General features: G+C 43.3%; 1 protein-coding gene across 1 annotated transcript in view; it reads right to left on the bottom strand.

The window, feature by feature from the left end:
* Positions 1-25,896, bottom strand: part of ALK (ALK receptor tyrosine kinase) — a 2,590,648-nt gene that overhangs the window by 500,240 nt on the left and 2,064,512 nt on the right. Inside the window, exon 9 of the mRNA XM_069233821.1 lies at positions 3,347-3,516. Within this exon, the coding sequence (XP_069089922.1) occupies positions 3,347-3,516 (170 nt within the window). The remainder of the gene's footprint in view (positions 1-3,346; positions 3,517-25,896) is intronic.

The raw sequence follows: 25,896 nt of genomic DNA, 5'->3' as shown, positions 1-25,896 counted from the left end.
TTTTGTGTGAAATACTTACACCCTAAACTAAGCACATAAACTATTACTCAGACTGTAAACAGAAAACCACTTCTGTGGATAATGCAGTCCAGGGCTCAGAGATAAAACCTAAAAACCTTTGGTTTGTAGTTTAGTCTTATTGCAGAATTGTGTCCCACCCTTATTATAGGGTTGAATGACCACATTGTCCCTACACAATGACAATCTGTTATGACCCAGTAGGTATATTCCTATATACATTACTTCTTCTAAATACATTGAACGCCAACTGTTTCTTCAGGAAACCACAAAATGAAGCCTTTTCTTCTTCCCTGGTTGCTCGAGGGGAAGGAGAACTCAGCATGTGTTAGAAGTAGCATTGCACAACTAATTCTCTAGCTAGCCATTGCCAGTTGTCTGGTGAACATGGAAGCAGCCACCCTAGCCTCCATATTCTGATATCTAAAAGCTCCTTCCTGAGGCAGAAAAGGTAGAAGAATCAACTTTAGTAGCAACATTTTCTGAGGGGAAGTATTTCTAGGGTAGATATTAACCGGGTGAACTGGTAAGGATCATCTTCAAATCCTCCAACCCTGACACCCAGTCAATACATGCCTAGAATTGCCCTTCTCTTCAGACAGCTTTGTGTAGATAAAAAGTAAAGCTAGATTATGCTATACCACAACATGATGCCTACGTGCTCTTCTCTCACAACATCAAAGGTGTAACATTAAGGGTTAGTGATAGGGATACCTATTTAATATGCTGTAGTTCATTACAAATAACCTTATCGAAAAATAGGGTTAAATTACTACTTTAATTTACATTTCTAAAATTCTACTCGAACCCTAGTCCTATGCAACTTGTAGTATGGCCCCTAAGGTCGTAAAGTAGATTCTTTAACTGATAAAAATCACCAAAAACAAAAAAGTCACGCAAATAAAGATTCAAAACTTGGCAAAGAAATCTGCGGTTGAAAAATCCATTACGTAAAAGGAGTATTTTAACCACAAAAGTGACAAAAATATCAAGATAATGTGTTTTTTAAAAACAATTTTGGCAGAAATAAGACAAAAGCCTTTCCTCCTAGTCATAAAGAATGCCTGCTTTCTAGCCCTGAACCAAGACTAGCAAGGTCTCTCTTGAAGCAGGAAGACCACATGAATGCATACATTTGACTTTATGTTACCAAGGTGTCCAGATCACTGCATGCTGACAAGACACAATGACCAGTATTCACTGCAGCATTTGCACAGCGTTTGCAGCTAATTCAGGTTGTAAATTATACTTACTCATGCAAAATGTTTACAACTTTTTGCACATTCACAGACTGAAGTAACGTTGTTGCAGCAAAGCATGAATGTCAAGAGAAAGGCGGGCATGGTGGAGTAAGTTACTTGCATAAGCTACCATGAGTAACTTAGACTTTATTAAGACACCTCAAACTTAAGACATTTTTGCCTTTGTGAATAAGCTCTAGCTTTTGACTAAGGCATGAATTTCAGCTGGAGTAAGTCACTCTTGCTCAAAGAAACATCTTTGCAAATCGTGGTCTTTGTATCCAGCTATGGGCTTACTTTTAACAAATTAATGTTAGCATACTTTTGTTAGTTAAAGTCTATAACTCTAAATGCTTTGCTTTGTTATATGGAACCCAGGACTGAAGAAAATAGATTGTACATCTAACAGAAGTATTTTATGCTTCGATTATTTGATAGTACTTTCCTTCTACATACAGGTTCTAAGTTAGGCCTGGGCAAAATGTTATTTACTCTGGCAAAATTTGTGCTATATGTACAATTTGTGAAATTTCCCAAAGTTACCCATTATGTGATATGTATATTTTTTTTACCCAAGTGCACATCTTATCTTCAAATATCTCACACGATACCAGCAGACTGATATGCATAGAAAATGTCTAATCGAGAAACATTATTACTGGAGTCAGTCTCCTGATGGTATCTCACAAGACTATTTTTCTTTGTGGTGCATGTTCAGGTAAAAAATATCCCAGCAAAACACATTTCACTACAAAAGCATCATTTCATTATATTTTCAAAGAATTTCATGAAATGTCATGAGAAACAAATATGCAACTTTACCCAACTCTAGGTTTGATGCCTTAAAAGAGATCTGCAAAAGAGAAACCACTGCTGGGCTACTTATCTTCAGTTACCACGCATGAGTATTTATGAAGGAGGAGTGAAGCCACAGCTTTAGAATTCATTACGTCCCATGAGCCATGTGCATGGATGAAGATGGGGCCACAAATGCCAGGAGGCCCTCCCTTCACCCACATCGCCACGGCGTTCAGTTTACAGTAGGAGTCTCCAAACATTTCTATTATGAGAGCTACATATGATCAATAAAAATAATCCCAAGTTACTAATATCATTATAATTGAAATAGTGACGACATCAGACAAGGCTATGTTTGTTGCCGCCCTATGTAAAATTACTCGCAGTGATCACCTCTGCATCAGCAGTAATGTAAAAAAGCTTTGTCAATTTGGAATGCTTTTACAGGGGTAGTGCATAACAGCCATAGCTTAAATGTCCCAGGCTCTGAGGTAATGATATCTGTAATAAACCTCCCCAATGCCACATGATTTATCACTCAAATAACAGCCTTATATTTTGGAAATTCAACCATCAGCTTATCAGCTCTGAAAATACACAGATTTTAGTTTTGAATCCACGTTTCAATTTTGGTATACATATATTAATTCAATCAAGAAAAAGCTTCTAATTTAATAGGCTGGACTGGAAACAGGAAAGCTAATTCTAGGCAGTTGAGAAGGCTTGTTAAAGGGAATTTATCAGTTTAATATTAACCACATAATTAGACACAGAAAGTAAATCCTTCACACCAATGAATAGTCCTATGAAACATAAACATTAGTGTATGAAGGCTTGCAATGCAATGCACCTGTAGGACCCCTGCGGGGTTTAAGTAAACTTGCAACAGGTGTGGATTTAAGTACAACCCCCTATGAATCAGGGATGTGCACAGATCTATGGCATCCACACCACAATTTGAGCCCGCCCCCTTCAGAAATTTGAACTGAGTGCTAGTTGTATTGTAATGTATTGCACAACAGTACCTCAATCTACAGAGGTGCTTGATGAATAAGTAAATAATATCACTAGATGTGGAAATACTACATATGTGAATTTGCTCAAGTGCAAAACTAGCTTTTTGAGGTAAAAAGATTTACGAATTGGGCTCATGGTGTTCTGTTGACATCTAATGATCCAGCAACATTATTCATGATTCACAACAAACATGCCCAACTTAATCAATACAGGCTTTTCCATCACATTCAGAAGGTATAGTAAGATTTGGAAGGAAGAAGAAGAAACTCTACCTGTCAGACACATCCAGGAGAGGCAAGACGATCCTTTGCCAGACCCCAAGGCCTTCAACATTGGCCATGTGCCAGACCATTCGGCCATTGGCTTTCCCAGTTTTGTTCTCTGCAAGAACCAGGGAAATATTTCCATACAGGAACCCTCTGATGAGCATGGACATCCTGAGCTACAAAAGAACAAAATATAAAAGACAGCAAAGGTCAGTCACTTCAAATGCAGTTTGCATAGCATAAGTAGGGCAGGTGTTAGAGTCTTGTGCAAAGCCAATATCCATGTCGTTTGAGGACTTCACAACATTATTTTGCAGAACAGCAGAGGGATATTTCTTCAAACCAATAGACATGCTGTAGCTATAGAACTATCACTTTTTCACACGTTTTCCAGAAAATGTGTGGTAAGTAATATACACAATGAACTCCATTTCACCCAGCTTCTGTTTGACTTACATGCGGACTAAATTTACTTTGTAGGGTGTGCTGTCTTCGAAATTCAAACCTTTAGGTTTATTTTGTAGCCAGAGGACAGGGACTTCATTCAAGAGTTTGGAAACACTCAGGTAGGATGTACATTCTTTGTTCATTTTAGGTACTTAGGTTACAGCAATAGCAATCTGGTCTTCTCAGGGCTCCATCCTCCGTCCAACTTTCTCTATCACCTAACTTTCCATACCAATCAGCAACATCTTATTATATCATTCACTTTCAGGATTCCAAATATCAGCTGAAGACATACAGGGACTAGGGATACACAGGATACTACACACACCCATTTCCTACAAACAACAAAACAAAGAACAGCCATATTCTTGCATATGCAGTACAGGGACACTTTTTTCCCAATGAATCCCCAAGATATCTAGCTTAAACATTCACCCAACAACCTTTTAAACTCTCCAGGTACCCAACAGAGGCAAACAAAGACAATAAATAGCAATCACAGAAACTCTGCAGTGGGTCTGGACATGAGGCTCCCCACACCTCATGTCAAACAAAGAAACAAGACAACAGCTAGGTTGCACTACCATTGCACAACAGTCAAATACAAGTCTTGTGAGCTCGTCTGAATCGAGGCCATGCCACCTCATGTCTGAACACTCACTATAACTTAATACAACATTTATGCATGAAGGTTATGGGTGACCGACCATGAAACGAGGACCTGGTACCCACTGGCTGCCATCAACAAAGGGTTTCCCCATCATCCCCAAGTCTACAAATTCAAGGCAAAAACAAACAAAAAAACTGAAAGTTTAACCATACATCTCAAGACAGATTCATATAATGATTTTTCATTTACTCCTGTTAGTTGTTACTATTGTAATTTTTTTTCACAGTATGACATCACCGAAATGCTGATAAAAATGCGTCTTTAAAAATGTCGCCTCAAATAAAAATTCCTTTAACTAGACTCCTACAGAAAACTTGTAAGAACAACTGCACTCATACATTATGTCCCCAAACATCCTCCGCACATTACTAAACTACATAGCGCAATAAACTCTCAAACCTTCTATATCAATCACAAGCATCACCTACATCCCCACAAGCAAAACACACTGAGCCATACACACAGACAAACACACACACAGGTGCTACCCAGCAGTCTAACATGCCCCACATCCAGTCACACTAGCTGGCAACATTAACTGGACCAAAAGCCAGGTTGAAAAAAGTAGTTAATCTGCACCCAGTACCACAGGGCTGAACTTGACAGCCTTTGGTGTCGGCTTCCCTTAATTCTTTTTGCCTTTTCCCCTCCTGTTATTGAAATTAATTTTGGTTGGCATAGGGGTTCTGTGCACTGTACCACTGCTGATCAGTGCTAAAGTGCTTGTGTTCATTCTGTAAAACATGGTAAAAATGGCCTACAACTGATTGGCACATTTAACTTACTTTTAATCCCTCAGTAACGTAGTACAACATCTACCCAGGACACGTCAATTAAATGCTACTAGTGGGTCTGCAGCATTTATTCTGCCACCAACTTAATTACCCCTTTAAAGGATGTCTCAGGCCAGCCATTGCAGCCTGTGTGCAGTTCCTAACTGCCAATTTGATCTCCCAAGATAATCCTCTTGCCAGGCCTAAACTTCCCTTTTGAATACACGTCACCCCTAAGGTAGGCCTTATAAAGCCCTTGGGGCAGGTTGTGTTGTATTTAAAAGCCGGACATGTGGTTTTAAGTTTTACATATCCTGAAGTGAAAATCTCCCAAATTCGTTTTCGCTAGTATTCGGCCTACATCTACCAATAGGTAAACATTGTGTTACCGTATTACATTTAATAATTTCTAACTTTTGATTGGGAAATGGTAGGTAAATTATTTTTTGTGCCACTGTGAGGCCTACCTCTCCCATAAGGATAACACTGGCTACCTTATTACATTTAATAAGTGCTAACTTTTGTTTGTGAACAAGTAGGAATGCCATGTTTAGTCTCAAAGGAATTGTACTTTAAAAATCCTCTATAATGGCAAAGTCGGATTTTAAGTCACAGTTCTAAAAATATCACTTTTAGAAAGTTGCCATTTTTTTGTCCTAACATTTGGTGACTCCAGTCTGTGTCCTGGATCACAGGGCTGTGAATAGAGTGGCTGTTGGCCTTTGTGTATTTCTCACAGACAGTGAGACAAAGGGGAGAAGGTGTTGATAGAATGGGAGGGGCAGAACAGTTCCCTGCCCCACTTACATTTCAAGGGGGCTGCCTCCCGCACACTCACAAGGAACGTGACACCAGCCATTGTCAACCTAGACCTATTGAAGCCTGGGCAGGGTAGGAAGGAAATTCCTAGAAGCAGATGTGGAGGGAAGTCGAGAGAATTCTCCCACGTCAAAGGGTGGCACAAGGTATACATATTGGATGCTCAGACCAACTCTTCAGTTCATTCTGAACAGGTGGAGAACCTCCAGAAGAACTGCCTTGTCCTTCAGAGGACTGTCCTGCTGCTTGAAGCCTGCTGGGTACTTCAGAGGACTCCCCAGTTGCTACCAGAGGACAATCCTACTGCTTTAAGCCTGCCTTGTACCCTCAGAGGACTGCCCTGCTGCATGAGGCCTGAATTGCTGCTTGATCCCAGGACTATCAGAGTTACTCCAAGGGATAGTTGGCTGGCCTCCCACTCAAAGCTACATGGAAACAACAAGTTCCAACAACCTTGACCCACATTTTAAGTGAGTCCTGCCCTTCACGTAGTGCTTCACCTGTCCTGAACCATTGGAAGTGATGGTAAAGCCACCCAAACAGCCAAAACTGAAACTTAGGAATTTCCCACCAAAACCGACAGGAGACCTGGGCCTATCTGCTTGCCGATCCACCCAAGGTGTTTCGTTGATTGGCCTACCTTCATGGTAGCTCCTGTTGTGTTCTCTGCACCAGCAGTTGCTTCTCTCGGAAGGGGTATCCGGCTTTGTGGATCCCTCATTGGCTATGGCAATGGGCTCCAAATTCTCCCCCTCATATGCGAATTTATTCATGGGGTGGTTTGAGCAGAAATGGATTTGGGGCCCGTTGTCCACTCAGTGGCAAACATATATATTGTTCTGGGGACGATATATTGATGATTGTTTTTTAATATGGACTGGTGGTGAACAGAAATTAACTGAATTTTGTACCTTTTTAAACTCAAATACTATGAATGTACAATTCACGTACTGCTTTAGCGCAGATAGTATTGAATTTCTGGACGTAGAGGTCTACATTGCTGATGGTAAAATCCAGAGTAGACTTTTCCGCAAAGCGACTTCCTGTAACTCTTTATTACATGCTGAGAGTGCTCACCCCAGACACCAAATAGCATCAATCCCTTATGCCGAATTGGTAAGGGCCTGACGTAACTGTAGTGTGAGAGAGGAATTCTTAAATCAGGTGGAAGACATGAGTACGAGATTTCTAACACGAGGGTACTCTAAGAAAGTGGTAAGGAAAGCTCAGATTAGAGCAAAAAATCTTGATAGAAGGGATACTTTGAAAAATAAGGGCCCCATCAAAAGGATGGACCATGACTCCAAAGTACGATTTATTACAGACTTTAATGACGCTTCCTTGTTAATGGTGAAATTTATGTCTAAACATTGGGGGATTTTGTCACATGAACCTTCACTGAAGGACTTCATATCTGATAGAATCCTAACGACATATAGGAAAGGTAGAAACTTGAAGAATCTTTTGAGTCCGAGTTTTACCACCATTGCAGTGAATAAAACGTGGTTATCCACTGGAACAGCAGGTTTCTATAAGTGTGGTGACTGTGGGGTGTGCCGTTGGGCATGCCATAATATTAAAGATCTGGTACACGGTGGCAAACACTACATAATAAAATCATTGATAAATTGCAACACTACCTTCGTGATATACATAATACGATGTAAATGTTCTAAAATGTATGTGGGGAGTACAATTCGTGCACTCAAAGTGAGAATAGGTGAACATGCTCGGGCTCTGAAGAATTTGGATATTAGATACCCAATTGTTTCACATATTATGGAATGTGACTCACAGACGACCCATAAAAGTTTTTAATTTTTTGGATTTTAACACGTTCACAGAGACCCAAGAGGTGGTAACAGAGAATTGGCCCTTCGGCAAAAAGAGGCACTATGGATTATGAGACTTAGGACTGTTGAGTGTGGTCTTAACTCTGATAGGGAACTAGAATTTTTCTTGGGAAAATGAAGGGAGGACTGAAATGACCTATTTGTATTTTGTATTATGTTGGTACACTGTATATTGTGATGTCTGTAACAACTAAAAATTCTCCAACAATTTTGAACAAACTAGAACTATAATTTTCCTTGGGAAAATGAAGGAAGGACTGAAATTATTTGTTTGTATTATGTTGGTACATTGTTTATTGTGATGTCTATAACAACCAAAATTCTCCAACAGTTTTAAACAATTTCAAGTACTGGAATATGAACACATAAAATTGGTAGTTCACAATTTCGATTAGTTCATTACGTTTTTGAACTGACCAAATCATGGGTTTAGTTCTATGGTGACACATCTACTAGTTGACAAATTTGGGTATAGTTTGATATAACTATGGGAGCTCTAATAATAGGTGAATTAAGACATAATACTTATTTTTGGCAGTTATGTTTTGGCTCTTTTGAGGTCTGATATGATGGAATTCAGTTGTATAAATGGCACAACAGTGAGGATTAGTTTCCGTTTATATGCTGCATCGAATTGGTTTACACATGTCTGTAGTAGATAGAATTTTGTCCGATTTAAGGTTTGTGTGGATTACGGTCGCATTGAGTAATGCTGGTTAAAATATAACGAACATGTCCGTTAGTCCGTTGTTTGTCTTCATACTTGTAGACTCGTAACTATGGCGGCATTGAATATTGCTGGTTTTAGTGTAACGATCGTTCCGTTAGTCCGTTTTTTGTTTCCATGTTTGTAGACTTCTAACTCACCTCGGAAGCGTATTTAACTTCCGGGTGAATTAGACACGCTGTGCGTACTCGCAACACGGCATCAGACTGCTTTTGAATGCCGGCTTGGATTCCCGTCGGAGGCACTTAGGTATAATATTTATGAAGACATGGCAGCGCCATCAATTGATGTTTTTTCGTTTGACATGAGCACTAACGTTACAACGGTTGTTTACCTAGATATGCTCTGGAGTTATTGAACTCACGCATTGTGTGTATTCACTACATTGCGTGTCTCAGTACCGATCGTTAACAAGCAACCGCCTGTTCTAGCCAGGTGAGCAATCAAGCGAGGGTAAAAAATTTGAAGCATATTAGTTTACATACAACTTGAGAGAGAATTAATGGTGTATTATTTTACATTTAGATTCGCATTGGACTATTTCATATACAAGTTGCGTGGGAAATTTGAACTAGTGGAAGATATTAATAAGGTATTATATGAGTAATTACTTTCATTGGTTAATAACATGCCTTGATTAATTACATGTAGTCAGTATATTGAGATATGTTTTTGTTGTTTGGATCATTAGGAACGAATTATTAAAGTCAAGTGGTGAGTACTCATAAAAAAATAGAAGCATATTTAGAGTATTTCTTGGACTTTAATCTATGTCACCAGCTTTCTTATGGGAATATTGATTACTTTAGTGCATTATTTTTGAGGGCACATAATACATTGGTGTATTGAATGACACGGGAAGGCTTCTTGCTTAGTACTGGAAGGTGTACACTGGTGGGTGTATATCACGTTGTGTGAGTATTGCATGATGTTAGCACGAGATATATTTTGGTTGTTTGGGGATGGGGTTACCCCATCGTTGTTTTCCTTCACCCTTTATCACTTGTTCACACGTTTTTATTGTATGGTACTAAGATATTGCCTTATCTGACCAGAGCCATTGCATGTTTTTAGTTCCTTTTGGGGGATTTTTGAGGATCGGTTGATTTTTCCAAATTGGAGCATTTTGGTTTATGTGGCTTTTTAGCATTTTAACAAATTTGTTTAGTGCAAAGGTTTAATTTGTCTAATAATGTCTTTTCAGCCCTGAAGAAGTCGTTTGGGATAAGAGAAAACACTGTCCCGAGACGAAACACGTGTTGGCTGGCTTGAACCTTTAAATGAATCATGGCTTGAAGTCTAAAAATTATGTATTATAATGAATTAATTGTTATAAATTGACATGAATTATAAAATTTGATGGACGAGCTACACTGTGTGTCCAAATTGATTTTGAAAATTGTAATTATACCTAAGTGTACTTTTCAAGAACCACTATGAATGTTTTTGATATATATATATATATTTTTTTTGGCTAAACCACAACTTTCTGTAATGGTTATTTCTGTGGGGAAGTGATTCTATTCAGATTTAAATCCATTTAATTGTTACATGAGAGGTACCGCACATTGATATGATTAGATTTTTAGGTTCTCTTTGGAACCTTTTTGAGGGTTGGGTGATTACCCTCGTGCAGGTATCCTCTGATCTTGAGATCTTTGGTCTTTTTGAATCCTGAGCGCCTTGGTATTCCTAGTTATTTCAACCCATTAGTAAGTCCCTCATTGGCTATCGCCTGCAGCTCTGTCCCGCTGGGGATTTTCAAATTTCAAGAAAGTGACAAAGACAGAAAGTAGAAATCGTCACCATGATTTAACAGCTCTCCAATGATGATACCTCCTTCTCGGACACACCTGGCTGCCTTGCCCTGTTGCAATTTCCCTTCACAGACATTTTGTCTTCAAAGTCTCTTATAAGTCAAAGGTAAGTCGAGACCAGGCCCAATCCACCGTGTGTATCTCAACGTGGTTGTCCATAACTTCTGACTTTACCCCAGTCTCATGTGACTAGATGTCCATGGTTGGTGCTTTGATCTTTTAGGTGTGGGTTTTTGCTAAAATCTTTAAAAATTCATAACTGGTTCTACTGATTGGATTATTGTTGTTCCAGTGTCAAGTTACTTATTAAAATGTTCTCTATTTTTCTAAATTAGTGTGGGATTTTTCAGGTGTTTTCACTTTTTTACTGTTTAAGTGCTGCATAAATACTTTGCACATTATCCCTAAGTTAAGCCTGACTGCCTTGGTGCCAAGCTACCGGAGGTTTAAGCACAGGTGAATTTAGAGACGTTTTGGAGTTCACCTTAACGGGGATTGTTGTTGCTTGACAAGGGTCCGCACCCCCTCAATCAAAAAACTAACTTTCCTACAAACACCGTTTACACAAGAACAGGTCCAGCAGAACAACCATTGGAACCAGACCACAGGTAAAGAAGTACTCACCTACAACACTAAAACTCCTTCATACACTAACACCCAACTTCATTATATGCAAATTGAATAAAACACACCACAAGACAATCACAAGTGTACTCAGTCTCCTGTAGTACACTCCAATCACATCTTCCCAGTTAGACAGAAAGGCAACTAGTACCACAGGACATTCAGGCAATACTTGTCTTGATCACCCGAACATCACAGGCTACTAAACTTCCCTACATTTTCACTCCATGGTATTTCCCTTGCAATCTATCATGCCATAGTACTTCTCTTCTTCCACATCACATCCCTGGGACACTCCTCACAAAAGGGTACCACACTTCCCCAACTTACCACACTATAGCATACTCCCCTATATACCCTCTCACAATAGGGCACTACTCTTCCCCAATTTAGCAGACTATTGGGTACTCCCCCATGCAATCCGTAGAAACAGGGCACTGCTCTTTCCCTAGTTCTCACTAATGCACACAAAAGTGTACTATACTCGTATCTCTAACAGTGGGATAGTACACTTCCCTACATACGTAACACTTGGACATGTAAAACCAAGGTATAGCTCCCAACTGTGTGTTTTTTGCATAGATACATGCGAAAAACACACAGATGGGAGCTATACCTTCTTCCCCAAGTTGACAACTAGACTCTACATAGAGTCAAAAGAAAATGGTCATGCAATCCTCCTAAAACAACCTACAGCATGATAATATAAACTTTCCAACCTGTCATGCATTATTTAGCATTCAGCATAACAAACCCATAAACAAACTTCAATTTCCAAACAAAAGAACTCAATTTACATGGAAACTCACTAACTTGATACATGCATTAGCATAAAGATGTATATGGTATGTGTTAATATGCAAGTACCAACAAAACTGTTCTCTAAAGTAATAAACCTTACATTTAGTGGAAAACATTTTCATAACAGAATCACATAGAATAACACGGACTTCATGAGTGTCAAATAAACCAGCTCGTTACTTACCCAAATGTCATATTTCAACATCACCATTGGACAAATGCCAGGCATGTGATGTTTCATCTCCCCATGACTTTAGGGCTGAGTATACCTTATACAACTCAGTCTCTTTTCTATCTCCAATGTACTTGAACATAGTCCTACTTCTCTTTCTAAATTAACCAAGAGGTTTTGGGGTCATTTTTCAACACTCAGAGACCGGTCGCCATCAAACATGAGCTTACTACCCTCCTTTATGATGACAAGGTCTACATAGCCAACACTTCCATGCTGACTGGAATCCAAAACACTGGTAAGGCTCTCTCAGGAGCACGTTGCTTTGCTATACTGCCAAACATCATACTCTTTTCTTCCAGTGCTGACTAACTTGCCCGGACAGGAATGCTCCCAGGTACCTGGTTCTGTATACTGTCCAATCTTTCTAAAAGTGGCATTTTCAGACTTTCAAAAAGTGGCATTTTCTGACTTTCAACTTAAAATCAAACTTTACCATACGTTGTGATTTTAAATTATGAGTGAAGATATCAAAATATCTCAAAATATCTATCTGGTCCTAATTGAAAGTTACACAAAATGTAATAGGGCAATCCCAATGTTAACCCATGGGAGAGATAGGCCTTGCAGTAATGAAAAACGAATGCAAGAGTTTTTCACTACCTAGAAATGAAAAACGTAACCTTTTAAATACACTGCACCCTGTCCTTGAGGCTCTCCAGGGCCTACCTTAGGGGTGACATATGTATTAAAAAGAAATGTTTGGGCCTAGCAAGAGAGTTAACTTGCCAGGTCGACATAGCAGCTTAAAACTGCACACACAGGCCCTGCAAAGGAAGGCCTTAGGCATGTTTGAAATGCTACTAGAGTGGTTGGCACACTAACTGCTGCAGTTCCACTAGGAACAATTCATTTACAGGCCCAGGGCACATGTAATGCACTTTACTGTGATTTTAAGTAGATTAGATATATCAAGTGTGGATAAGCCACTGTTACAATGTTTTAACTGAGAGGACATGCACTTTAGCAAAGTGCCCAGTGTTCTAAAGCTAACAAAAGCAAATTCAGCAAAACGTTTGGGGATGACCCTGCAGAAAGGTCCAGGTCCAACACCCCCTCCAGCAGAAAGGCAGGGTAGACTAATCAATACTGTGATGGACTTCCCTACTTAGGGCGATAAAACATAAACAATGGCTTACTACTGCAGGGGCACTTGTTAGTTCTATACCTCTCTGACCCCCGTTGGATGTCGCTGACTATACTCTCCTGAGGCACTGGATTGACCCATGTGGAATCCTTCTCCTCACGTGTGGTCCCCATCTGTGCAGCACTTAACTTTAACTTGCTCACAGATGCATCCCAGTAGGCACACAGTACCACCATGGACAACAAAGTGATGTGGCATGTTCCGCCCTTTAGGTCTGACTTCTGTCCCCAAACCAGGAAAAACTTTGTCCACAAGGATGACAACCAACAGAGGCCACTGATAGCTGTCAACGTCATCAACCAGCCCCCGAGCCATCCAGGAGTCTCTGACCTCTGTAATTTCTCAGAGTGGGGGGCAGTATCCTCAGATGCTTTGCACCATTTGTCAACTCTACCTCCCACCACTTGAGGGGTGGTATCATGAAACTGGCCACCCAGCCGAGGGTCTGCACCCTGAGGCTGAACAGGAGACAGGGATGGGCTCTCCCTCTTCCTGCTCCTCCATCAGGTGATCCTTTACCCGGCCCTTGAGAATGGTACCTTCAGAAACCTGAACTGTTAGGGCCACCTTTCCCAGCTCCCCTGACATTGGGGGCAAATCATTCCCCAGATGGCATTCTATGGCCATATTGAGATTAATTACGACCATCTTCTAGGCTACCTCCCCACCCCACTCTAGGGATACCAGGGCCATAGGGCAGATGAAGTCCTGCCCATGGGCTGGAGTCATCCTACACAGCTGGCAGGTGGACTGCTCTGGGGAAACTAATCTTTCCAATATCATGGTATGGCTAGCTCCGGTGTCCCTCAGAGCAGAGACTGGAACCCCATTCACTGCAACCTGATGGGAGCGATGACTCCCACCCTCAGGGACCACCAATTCACCCTCTGAGTCCACCTGTCAACTTAGGGACATCACAGCATGCTCTATACCCGGTCACTGGGGACTACTTACACTTAATGCCACATTGGTCACCTGTGTAGATGTCCCTCCAGTGGGTAGTTTCTTAGGACAGACAGAGCGCCTCTGCTTGTGTCCTAGCTGGGAACAATCAAAGCAGCAGGGTAGGAGATGGGACACCCTGGGCCACTGCCCACCAGACAGAAGTTCCTCCTGGTTTTTCAAAAGGGGCATGGGAACCCTTTCCTTCCCCTTACTTTGGGACTTGTCTCCCTTGAGTGCCCCCTCTCTCTGCTGGGGGGAACATGAACCACCCTTATTGGGGTTACTCACAGGTACATTCCTGTGGACCCTGGTGCTGACCCAGCAGTCAGCCCCCTTAGCAAGCTTCCTAGGGTGAGAGAGCTTACTATCAACAAGGTGTTGGTGCAGATCTGGAAAGCAAAGACTGAACATGTGCTCTTTTGCAATCAAGTTATACAGCCCCTGGTAATCCTTTACCTCACTGTCCTTCACCTAACCATATAGGGCCTTACAAAAGGAATCAACATAATCCACCCAGGTCTGTTGGAATAGCTTTTGACTGTCCCTGAACTTCTGTCTGTACTTTTCCAGTGTCAGACCAAACTTCTGGATTAGGACACCTTCATGGGAGGATACCTCATCCCGTCACCTCTTTCTAGGGCCAATAGGGTGTCCTTCCCCTCACCAGGAATGTGTCTCCACAGACTAACTCCTGAATCCTCCTCAGGGACTTTGTACATCTGTAAAGCAATCACAAAGGCCTCAGTCAGTCTGTCAATGTCATCTCCTACCACAAAGCCAGACACAAACCCCGTGGGTATGTAGACCCGCCTGTCAGAGGGCACTCCAAAAATGCTGCCACCACTAGACTCTACTTGCATAGATTTGTTGTCCAGTTCCTTTAGGCTCCTCTCATTAGCCAACCTCTCCAGAGAAAGCCTCTCCTCCAAGGCCAATTTATTTTGCTCTGTTTCCATAGCCAGTCTTTTCTCCTCCAAGGACCTCACCTTCTCCAAATGGAGCTTAACCAGCTCCCATTTCAATTTCCTCTTCCACCTGTCCTCCCACTTCTCTGGGACAGGCTTCTCAATGAAATGCTACTCCCTGCCCTGGAAGGAGCCTCCACTCTATTGGCCCCCTGCCCCACAGGCAGCTGCAGTGAATCCTGGTCCAGCTCCACATCATACCCTAATTTCTCCTCCTCCTCTGGACTTCCAACCAGACCCTCAACACTTTCTGCAGCTCCGCCTTCCTGGTGAAGCCTTTTGAGGAAAGCCCAAACCCCTTGCAGAAGTCCTTGAGCTGGGTGACAGTGTAGCTCTCCAGCTTGGCTGGCTCACAGTCCATCTTTGCAGGTGCAGATGCAGCTGTGGGACCTCCAGTCAGAGAAATTAATTTAGAAGGAAACAAAAATGCCAGTCAGGGAGAATAGAAAAATAAAAAATGCCAGTCAGAGACAGTAGGGCAAAAAAATGCCAATAAGGATCAGAGAGAGCTGATTTGAATTGGTCTTATTTGTGAATGGTAGTATACACCAAATTACTGTAAGGTGCTGCACAAACGCAAGTCCTATCCTCACTGCTGATCAACAATGTTTGAAACTGGGTTCCTGGTTGGCAGGGATATGCAGCCTGTCCAAGCAGGAACCACAGTCCTTGACAGGGTAATCACGTACACACCTAAAATTATCCTGTGTTCACTCTCTGGTAGCTTGGCAGAGAGAAATCAGGCTTAACTTCGGAGGCAATGTGCAAAGTATTTATGCAACACTTAAAACAGTAAAACAGTGAAAACATCACACAAAAATAATTCCCACCAGGTTAGAAAGAATTAGCTTAATTGCATGAAAAAAACAAAACCAAAACAACAAAAATCCAATACGTAGGAGTCGAGATTTAAATTTTTTAAGATTATCTGCAAATGTAGTGCTTAAAAGCTTAAAGCACCAACTGGGGCTATCTAGTGGCACTAGACCAGTGTAAATTAAAAGTTCAGGCCAAAAATGGAGCAAGGGCCAGCTACAGGGATCAATCTTGTCCTGCTGAAACAGTACCTTGTGTGGAAGGCTGTGTTGATGTCGAGGATCCGATGCGAGGGGCAGAGGGGGCGATGAGAAGGCAATTCGTCAGTTCCAATCCACGCAGTCATCGATGCATCATAGAGCAGTGCAGTCATCGATGTGATGTCCTTGAGCATTGTGGTGTTGAACGCTTTGCGATGAAGGCGATGCATTGTCGTCGAGCCACGCAACCAGTTATGCGACAGCCATGCATCAGGACTGAGGGTAATGTGCCAGTTCTGAGCTGCACAGTTGGTGCTCTGATGTCTTTGTCCTCAGTGACAGGAGCGATGCATCAGTGTCAAGGAGAGATGTGGCAACTGTGATCCACACAGTGAGGCCAATGAGTAGATTTCTGTAGAAAACAGCTGAAGAACCCACCTCCAAAGGCCCACCACTGGATAGGCACCACTTAGCAGCGTAGGACTCACAGTTGGAATAGTCCAGACGCTGTAGCAGAAGTGAGTGAAGTCTTTGATGTCCCTGTGACTCAGAATAGAAGGTCAGCCAGCAAGCCCTTGGAGTCACTTTGGATCTGGTGATGTACAGATGCAAGTCCAGTCCTTCTCACTTCCAGGCAAGGAGGGCAGCAGGCACAGCAAAGCAGAAGTCCAGCAAAGTCCAGCAGAGTTCCAGCAGAGTGACAGTCCCTTCAGCACTGCAGTCCTTTTTCATGTCAGAATGTCCTCAGGTCCAGAAGTGTATTGATTTGGTGGGGTCTGAGGTACAATACCTATACCCAGTTGTGCCATTGAAGTGGGGGAGACTTCAAAGAGAGGCCTTTAAAATGCACCTTCCTGCCTTGGCACCAGACATACTACAGTGGGTTATGCGGCCTTTTGTGAGGGCTCAGGACCCAGCCCATTAATGTGTGTCAGCTCCTCCTTCCCATCCTGCCCAGGGTGGGCCATCCACATGCAGATGGCCTCTCGGTCACATCTAAGCTCCCTTTGTGTGTGGCTGTCTGAAAGGATTGCTCAAAAGCCCAGCTGTCACCTACCCGGATGTATATTGAGAGACAGGCAGGTGTACAGAATAGTTAAAGTAAGAAAATGCCAACTCTCTAAAAGTGGGATTTTCAGACTTGCAACTTCAAATCCAACTTTACCATAAGTTGTGATTTAAAATTGTGAGTCAAGAGACACTTAACTTGAAATATCTATTGGTCCCAATTGGAAGTTACACTTATAAAATGTAATAAGGCAATCTCAATGTTAACCTATGGGAGAGATAGGCCGTGCAGTAATGAAAAACTAATGTAAGTGTTTTTCACTACCCGGGTATGTAAAACCTAAAAGTATATGTCCAACTTTTTAAATACACTGTACCCTGCTCTTGGAGCTGTCCAGGCTCTACCTTAAAGCGTAACACATGTATTAAAAAGGAAGGTTTGAGCCTGGCAAGAGGGTTAACTTGCCAGGTCGAATGGCAACTTAAAACTGCATACACAGACTCTGCAATGGCAGGCCTGTACCATGTGTGGAGGGCTACTAGCGTGGGTGGCACAATCGGTGCTGCAGTCTCACTAGTAGCATTTAATTTACAGGCCCTGGGCACATTTAGTGCACTTTACTATAAACTTATACATAAATTAAATATGCCAATTGTGGATAAGCTAATGGTACCAAGTTTTAGCTGAGATTACATGCACTTTAGCACTGGTTAGCAGTAGTAAAGTGCCCAGAGTCCTAAAGCCAAGAAAGAAAAACAAATTCAGCAAAAAGGGAAGGAGGAATTCAAAACGTTTATGGGTGACCCTGCAGAAAGTGCCAGGTCCATCATGCACTCACCAATGCTTTTCCTTATGTCACTGCTGAATCTAATACTGCCTTGAGTTCCATGGTTCATTTCAGAGTGATGCTCACTGTAATGGAGATTTTCCTATTGAGGCCTTCCCACCCTTCCTACAGTCGTTACAGCATTTCTCCATAGTAGTATGTTCATATCACTGTCTCCATATCATTGTTGTTAAGCTTAAGACTACAAACCTCAACACATCACTTCCATTTATAATTCTCAGCTGGCTCCTTGCAATACCTTGCCCACCCTCCTCACTGGGCTCCTCCTCACCAGCAACCTCAGCTGGCCCCACCTGACACTGGATTTGAGGTTGGGCAGCTCCAAACTAGTCCTCTGTGGTTACAAGGACATCTTCCTTCTAAAATAGCCCCTAACTGCCACTACAGTCTCATTGCATCTTCATGCAGGTTCTTAACAACTCACTGCCAAAGTTTTTTAGTTGAAGAGCAGGGTCTTCCTAAAAGAGTCTGGAGACACTCAAGTAGGGGGGTAACTTCCAAGCTCTCAATTTAAAGGTTAATCTGTTGGTGTCATTTCCATGCCCCCACTATCTCTTTACCATTAACGACCAACTCTAAATCAGTCCTGAATTATTTAGAAACTCCTGATAAGGGAACTGTTATGCTGAAAGTCCAGATCTGTTTGTTGCAGCTCTGGCATCATCCAAAAGTTTTTCTTTGCTTCACCCAAAAGTTCCCCCAGTTGGTTTAACATGCAATCCTCTGATCCCAGAGATACACCCAGGTCTCAGCTCTGGAGTGTGGCCAGAGTTCTAAACCGCACCTGGCAGAGAAGCACCACATGTGACACATTACTAGACATTTCCTTTCATCTGAGTAGGTGTGGTAAGCCTAGTCTAAAGTAAGTAACTCCTGTATGAAAGGGGAAAGTTTAGGATTTAGGCCCTCATTACGAACGCAGCGGGAACACCCGTCGAGTTCGCCGCTGGCGGTCAACAGAAGACCGCCAGCACGCAGAACCCTCTGCTGGCCACATAAAGAACATTCAGTTGGGCTGGCGGGCGGAAACAGTGTTTCCACCAGACGGCCCAGCTGAATGCAGGGCCTGAACATTGACGCCTGCTCCAAATGGAGCCGGCAGCAATTTAGCAGTGCGACGGGTGCAGCAGCACACGTCGAGCATTTCACTGCCCGCAAATCGGGCAGTGAAATGCGCAACGGGATGTGCATGGGGCCCCCCGAGTCACCCATTCCGCCAGCCTTTTCCTGGCGGTGTAAACCGGCAGGAAAAGGCTGGTGAAACCTGACTCATTATCCGGCGGGCAGCGCTGCTTGCAGTGCTACCCTGTCGGATATGAAACTCCACCACCGCCAGGCTGCCTGGTGGCAGAAGACTGGCGGTGGTGGAGTTTCATAAATGGCGGTTCTGCCATGTTTATTATATGGCGGTCTGGACCGCCATGCCGGTGTCGGTAATTACCGCTACTGCCGGCATGGTGGCCCAGACCGCCATGTTCATAATGAGGGCCTTAGTGTTTATCTACGTAAGAGCCAACCTTGGTATATAACCTTCCTTTCATCCCCTGACAACTGCCAATTGGGCCTGCCATTTTTTTTAATGATCAGTGAATACTTGTGGGTTAGTGGTTCAAAGTCATGGTGGCCTGCAAATATTTTCTGCTCGATTTTGGCTGTGAATATTTGGGACCTGCCAGTTTCAATCAACCAATCAATTTATTTATAAAGCACGCTACTCACCCGTCAGGGTCTCAAGGCGCTGGAGAGGGGGAGCTATTGGTCGAAAAGCTAAGTTTTTAGGTGTTTTCTGAAGGCCAGGAGGTCTTGGGTCTGGCGTAGCTGGAGCGGTAGGAAGTTTCAGGTCTTGGCGGCGAGGTAAGAGAAGGATCTTCCTCTGGTGGTGGTGCGGTGAATGTGGTGGACGGAGGCGAAGGTGAGTCTGGCGGAGCGGAGCTGGAGGGCAGGGGTGTGGAAGGTGAGTCTGTCGTTGAGGTAGGCCAGACCTGTGTTGTGGAGGGCTTTGTGCGCGTGTGTGACTAGTTTGAAGGTAATCCTCTTCGATACGGGTAGCCAGTGTAGCTCTCTGAGTTGGGCAGAGATGTGGTTGCTGCTTGGGACGTCAAGAATGAGTCGGGCGGAGGCGTTTTGGATACGTTGCATTTTCTTTTGTAGTTTGGCCATGGTTCCTGCATAGAGCGCGTTGCCGAAGTCCAGTCGGCTGCTCACTAGGGCGTGGGTGACTGTTTTTCTGGTTTCTACGGGAATCCATTTGAAGATCTTGCGGAGCATACGGAGGGTGTTGTAACAGGAAGAGGAGACTGCGTTGACCTGCTGAGTCATGCTGAGTGCTGAGTCAAGGATGATGCCCAGGTTCCGTACTTGGATGGTCGGGGTGGAGGTGGTTCCGAAGGGAGCTGGGCCACAAGGAGTCGTTCCAGGTGGAAAGGTTGCTGCTGAGGATGAGGACCTCTGTTTTGTCTGCGTTTAGCTTGAGGCGGCTTGAATCCATCTAGTCAGCGTGAAGTCCCTTGTGGAGGTTTTTTCTTGCTGTTGTGGGGTCCTTCGTCAGGGAGATGATCAGCTGGGTGTCGTCTGCGTAGGATACTATGTTGATGTGGTGGGATCATCCGATGTTGGAGAGGGGAGCCATGTAGACGTTGAAAAGTGTTGGGCTGAGGGAGGATCCTTGAGGGACGCCACAGACGGTTTTGGAGGATTCGGACAGGTAGGGCGGAAGGCGGACTCTCTGGGTTCTGCCGGAGAGGAAAGAGGAGATCCAGTCGAGGGCCTTGCCGTGGATTCCGGTGTTGTAGAGGCGTGTACGAAGGGTGTGGTGACAGACGGTGTCAAAAGCTGCGGAAAAGTCCAAGAGGATGAGCGCTGCGGTTCCGCCTTTGTCGAGCATGGTCCTGATGTCATCTGTGGCAGCAATGAGTGCGGTCTCCGTGCTGTGGTTCTTGCGAAAACCGGATTGGGAGGTATCGAGCGCTTTGCTGTCTTCCAGGTAGTGGGAGAGTTGGCTGTTCACGATTTTTTCCATGACCGTCACTGGGAAGGGGAGGAGGGAGATAGGTCGGTAGTTGGTGGGGTCTTCTGGATCTGCTTTGGGTTTCTTCAACAGGGCGTTGACGTCGGCGTGTTTTTTACTACTTAAGGGCCAGATTTATCAAAATGTGATGCAGTGCAAGACAATATGACAATATGCTGCAGTGCATCAAATGGAGAGGCCAGTTATGCTCCATATTTACTCATATATGGCACATTCCTACTCTCTCATTGTATAACTTAGGCACACTTGCACCATGGTTTTTGTGTAGGAAGGGACACCCTTTTGCACAAATACAATCCTTAGAGGTGTTGTCTGCTTTATAAGTGTGCTGCAGAATGGAGCTATGAATTTTGAAAGTTCAGGGTAAAAAACTAGCAGCTGCAAGATAAAAAGCACCAACCACAGACATCTAGTCGCGTGTGACTGAGGCAAAGTGTAAAGTTATGGCAGACCGCAATGAAGCCCAGGTCAGATACAAGGAGAAGTTTTGGCGCGGCCTGCGCTAACCTTCAGACTTAGAAGAAATTTTGTGGAAAAATATCTAAAAAGATAAAGTTCAGTGGGGCAAGGCTCCATGAGGTGTCTGGGGAGGATGTGTCATCATCAGGCAGCCGCTGGATGAAGTTGTGCTGAAGATTTCTACGTTTGGACTTTGGGCCTGATTTAGATATTGGTGGATAGGTTACTCGTCACAAAGGTGGCGCATACCCCAACTGCCAAAAATCCCATTAGTTCCTATGGGATTTAGGTTTCGGCGGATGGGATATCCGTCACTGTTGTGACGGAGTAACCTATCCGCCAATATCTAAATCAGGTCCAAAGTCTCTTTTCTTGAAGTCAAAACTCTCTAGCAGGACAAAGCTACAGGTTGGAGCCGATGAGAGCTCCAGAAAGCCAGATACCTCTTCTGCAAACAGCCGCTGTACAGGATTTGTTGCTGTGGAGAAGAACGTAGTGGAAGTTGCCGCAAAGTCAGGCTGACCAGCAATGCAACTTGGGTGGATCGACAAGCAGGAAGGACCCGGTCTCCTCTCATTTTTCTATTGCATGTGTTACCCAAAAGTCCAAAGTTTTAGATTTTGGCTATATGGGCACCTTTAGCACCACTTACAAAGGTCCAGGAATAGAGGGGCACCACTTGGAGTGGCAGGACTCACTCAAGCTGGGTCTCAGTGCAGGCTCAAGGTTGTTGGAGTCTTTTCTGTCCCAGAGGTTTTGATCAGAAGGCCAGCCAACTAGCAATTCAAGTCACTCTGGTGTTCCTGGGTTCAAGCAGTGGAACAGGGCTCAGGCAGCAGGGCAGACCTCTGAGGGTTTGTGGCCGGCTTCAGGTCGCAGAACAGTCCTTCCTGGTGCAGCAAAGCAATCTTCTGAATCACACAGCATGCAGCAGCATCAGGAAGTCCTCTGAGAGTCCTTTCGCAGGCCCAGTAAGTGAAGTGAAAAGTGTACTGAGGGTCCAATTTTTATAACTGGGGCCTTATTTGAAGTAGGAGAAGTTCATAGAGATCCCCTTTGAAAAGTGCTTGGAATTTCCCACCTCACTGCCCTCGCTCTAGCCTAGATGTAAGCACAAAAGGCTAGTGTGAAGTTTCTGTGTGACAGGAGGGCACAGCCTATTGATTTGCAAGTAGAGCTGTACCCAGGTGTGTCCCCCATGTTGCCAGTAATGGTCCATCCAAGCATACCTAACCTCTTAATTATGCGGCTTTCTGGGAGGAATATATAAAGATCAGCTGCCAAGTACACCCAGTCATGTGACACAGGAGCAGGCTGGAAGCAGCAAATAGGGCATGAAAATGACAAGTTTTTAAAAGTGGCATTTTCAAAATCGTAACATAAAATCTGACATTATTATTAAAGAGGGTTTTTAATTACAATTTCACGGACACCAAATATGTATTTCCAACCGACTCCCAATCAAAAGTTACCACTTTTTAAATGTAACAATGTAAACCAACGTTATTCTTTGGGAGAAGTAGCCCTCACAGTAGTAAAAAATGAATATGGAAGTTTTTCACTACCAGGACATGTAAAACTTGAAAGTACATGTCCAACCTTTTAATTACAATGCACCCTGCCCTTTGGGCTTCCTAGGGCCTACCTTAGGGGTGACCTTTGTATAATGAAAGGGGAGTTTTAGGTCTGACAAACTGGTTATTATGCCAAGTTGAATTGGCAGTTTAAAACTGCATATAGACTGCAACAGCAGACCTGGGACCCATTTTAAGGGGCTATGCAAGTGGGTGGCACAATATTTGATGCAGGAACACTAGTAGCATTTAATTTACAGGATATGGTATACCACTTTACTAGGGTTTTAGAAGTAAATTAAACATGCTAATCTGTTGTAAGCCAAGTTTATGATGTTTTAAGTAGAGAGCACAAGCACTTTAGCAATGGTTAGCATTTGTAAAGTGGACAGAGTCCTAAGGTGAGCAAAATATATTCAGAAGAAATGAGGGGGGTGAAGACAAAAAGTTTGGGAGTGACCCTGAAGAAAGGGCCAAGTCCAACAGTCAGTCTGCCAATGTCATTTTTGCACCTTTACGATGTATGTATTTTTTATTTCTATATCACAAGCCTAGGCAGAAGGCAGCAGAGAGCTGTAGAGGGTTAAAGGTACGCATAAAGTCAATGGGTAACAGGAGAGCATGCTTGTTTGTGGACTGTTAATACTTAGAGATGTAGTGTTCATGGAAGTGAACTCTTTCCTAAATGTAGCAATCCAACAATGTAGTAATCCTAAAACTATGACTAACAGACAGTGCATGAATAATCCAGTCGGAGCGGGGGCTTCTTGATAGTTCGTTCCAGGTACTACCTTGCTTTATACAAAGCATACATACATGTATTTTTGTAGCATTTCTATATAGTAAACCTAGACAAAATGCAGTGGAGCGCTTTAGAGGGAAAAAACAATCATAAAGTCAACAGTCCACTACTCAGCGAGGCATTGTAATGTAGTGTTCCTTAAAGATCTGGTTCGTCAACTCTTGCCTAAATTAGAGCAGAATTGGGATGGTTCTAATAGATGCAGGAACGTGGTTCCTGATCCTGGGTGCATAGATGTAAAAGAGGCGGCTGTCTTGTTTTTTCTTTGTGCACTTCTTAGTCTGCAGTCTGATGGCGTCCTGGCTGTGGTTGGTGCCTGACAGGTACATACTTGCACCAGTATTATTTCAATATATGCAATCTGGCTAAATTAGTGCGCCATTGCACCACATTGTTGCAATCAATATAATCTGGCCGACAGATTTCACATTTTGCATTTTGTGTACTTCAACAGCAGTAATTTTATGAGGGAACCCCCAAAATCATGGCTTCACATAAAGAATACAGAATCATAACAAGTCTCAGACCCCCACTGGATAGATCGAGCTCTTCACCTTTGGAATTTGCATCGCTCTGCAGATTTCACTTAAAGTGCTAATGAGCACAGCTGCAACCAGCAGCATGAACATGCAGGTCGGCTCCAAAGAAAGGGAGTGGAGGCAGCAACTATAAGCAGAAGCTTGAGATGGAAGCAGAACACCTGAAGGTAGTTTAAATTATTTGAACAGTCCTCTACATTACACTGAAATGACTTCTCAAGCATCATGCAGTGACTGCTTTCAAAACATTAGATACCCACTGGACCACATCAAATGGCATCTTTAATTATTCATGTGCCCATATATTTAGTGCACTCTGCAGAAGAGCCCAGAAAAGTACAGAAGTGAAGTAGCGATAAGCTCCTCGGGGTGTTCAGAATAAGTCACAAAAAGTTTTCATTGAGGTTAAAGACTTCTGTTAGGGAGCGTTCACCCCAAAAGCCCCTCTCTTCAATATGACGTACAAAACAAATTGTCTAGTGAGCCCCATTGACTTTAGTGGGCTAGGGTGGGTGGGAGAAATGCAGCTGACCAAGGAAAGAGGAAATTGAAAGAAACATTAGGAATTAATCGGGACCACAACTGTATCAGCCTCGGTTATCCTGTTATGCACCCAGTGCCCAGCTTTTGTACACATGCACATGCCCAGGACATTAGGGGGGTGAACAACAGAACTCCCGCACAGGACGTTGGCCGAGTTTGTTCCAGTGCTGTAGTCCTCCTAGATCCCTCTGGTCACCGTCCAACAACAGGCCACCACGCAACAGCTCGCATTGTCAATGGTAGCAGGAAAGGGACATTGGAAAGGCAAAATATGAGAAGAAACAAAAATAAAAATATATGTGACAGAATTAAAGGAGACAATAGGAAAAGTGGATGAAGACTGTGTCCGAAATGAAATCAGGAGGGTTGGATGGTACTGTGAAAGTACAAGTAAGGAGAATGCACCCCGAAGTACTACCACCATGATTGCCACATAGTAGGCCCTCATCGAAAGCCTTATCCTGAGACATATGTATCGCATGCCTGAGTATACTGTTAGTGTTCACGAAGGGTTCAGTATTGGGCTTGCTCCTTATTTTCTACATGCAGATGTCCTGAAGAGTTGGTCTACACTTTCCAACAATGGAGCTGATGACATCTGTAGGACTTCTGTCAACACACTAAATACTCTCTTTACTTCCCCCTTCCCTGCATGTACTAGTGAGCACAAGTACTGTTTCTGAACCTCAGGTGGGGATGATAGTGCGGATAACTGTAGGGAGCCGACCATCCCCTCTAAGCCAGCAGTTAATAAAGGATCCTGTCATAAATCTTCAAGTGATGCCAGCTCTGGCTTGCGACATTTACATCTATTGGTATAAAAGAACTGCTGGGGAAGGACAAACTGATGTGTAGGGACACCCACACCACCATGTAGGGACTCATGCCAAAACTCCTGAATCAGAATATACCCCATCAT

Source organism: Pleurodeles waltl, chromosome 5, assembly GCF_031143425.1.
Source record: "Pleurodeles waltl isolate 20211129_DDA chromosome 5, aPleWal1.hap1.20221129, whole genome shotgun sequence".
NCBI lineage: Eukaryota > Metazoa > Chordata > Amphibia > Caudata > Salamandridae > Pleurodeles > Pleurodeles waltl.
Note: the sequence above shows the minus strand (reverse complement) of the source record. Positions and strands in the feature narration are given on the sequence as shown.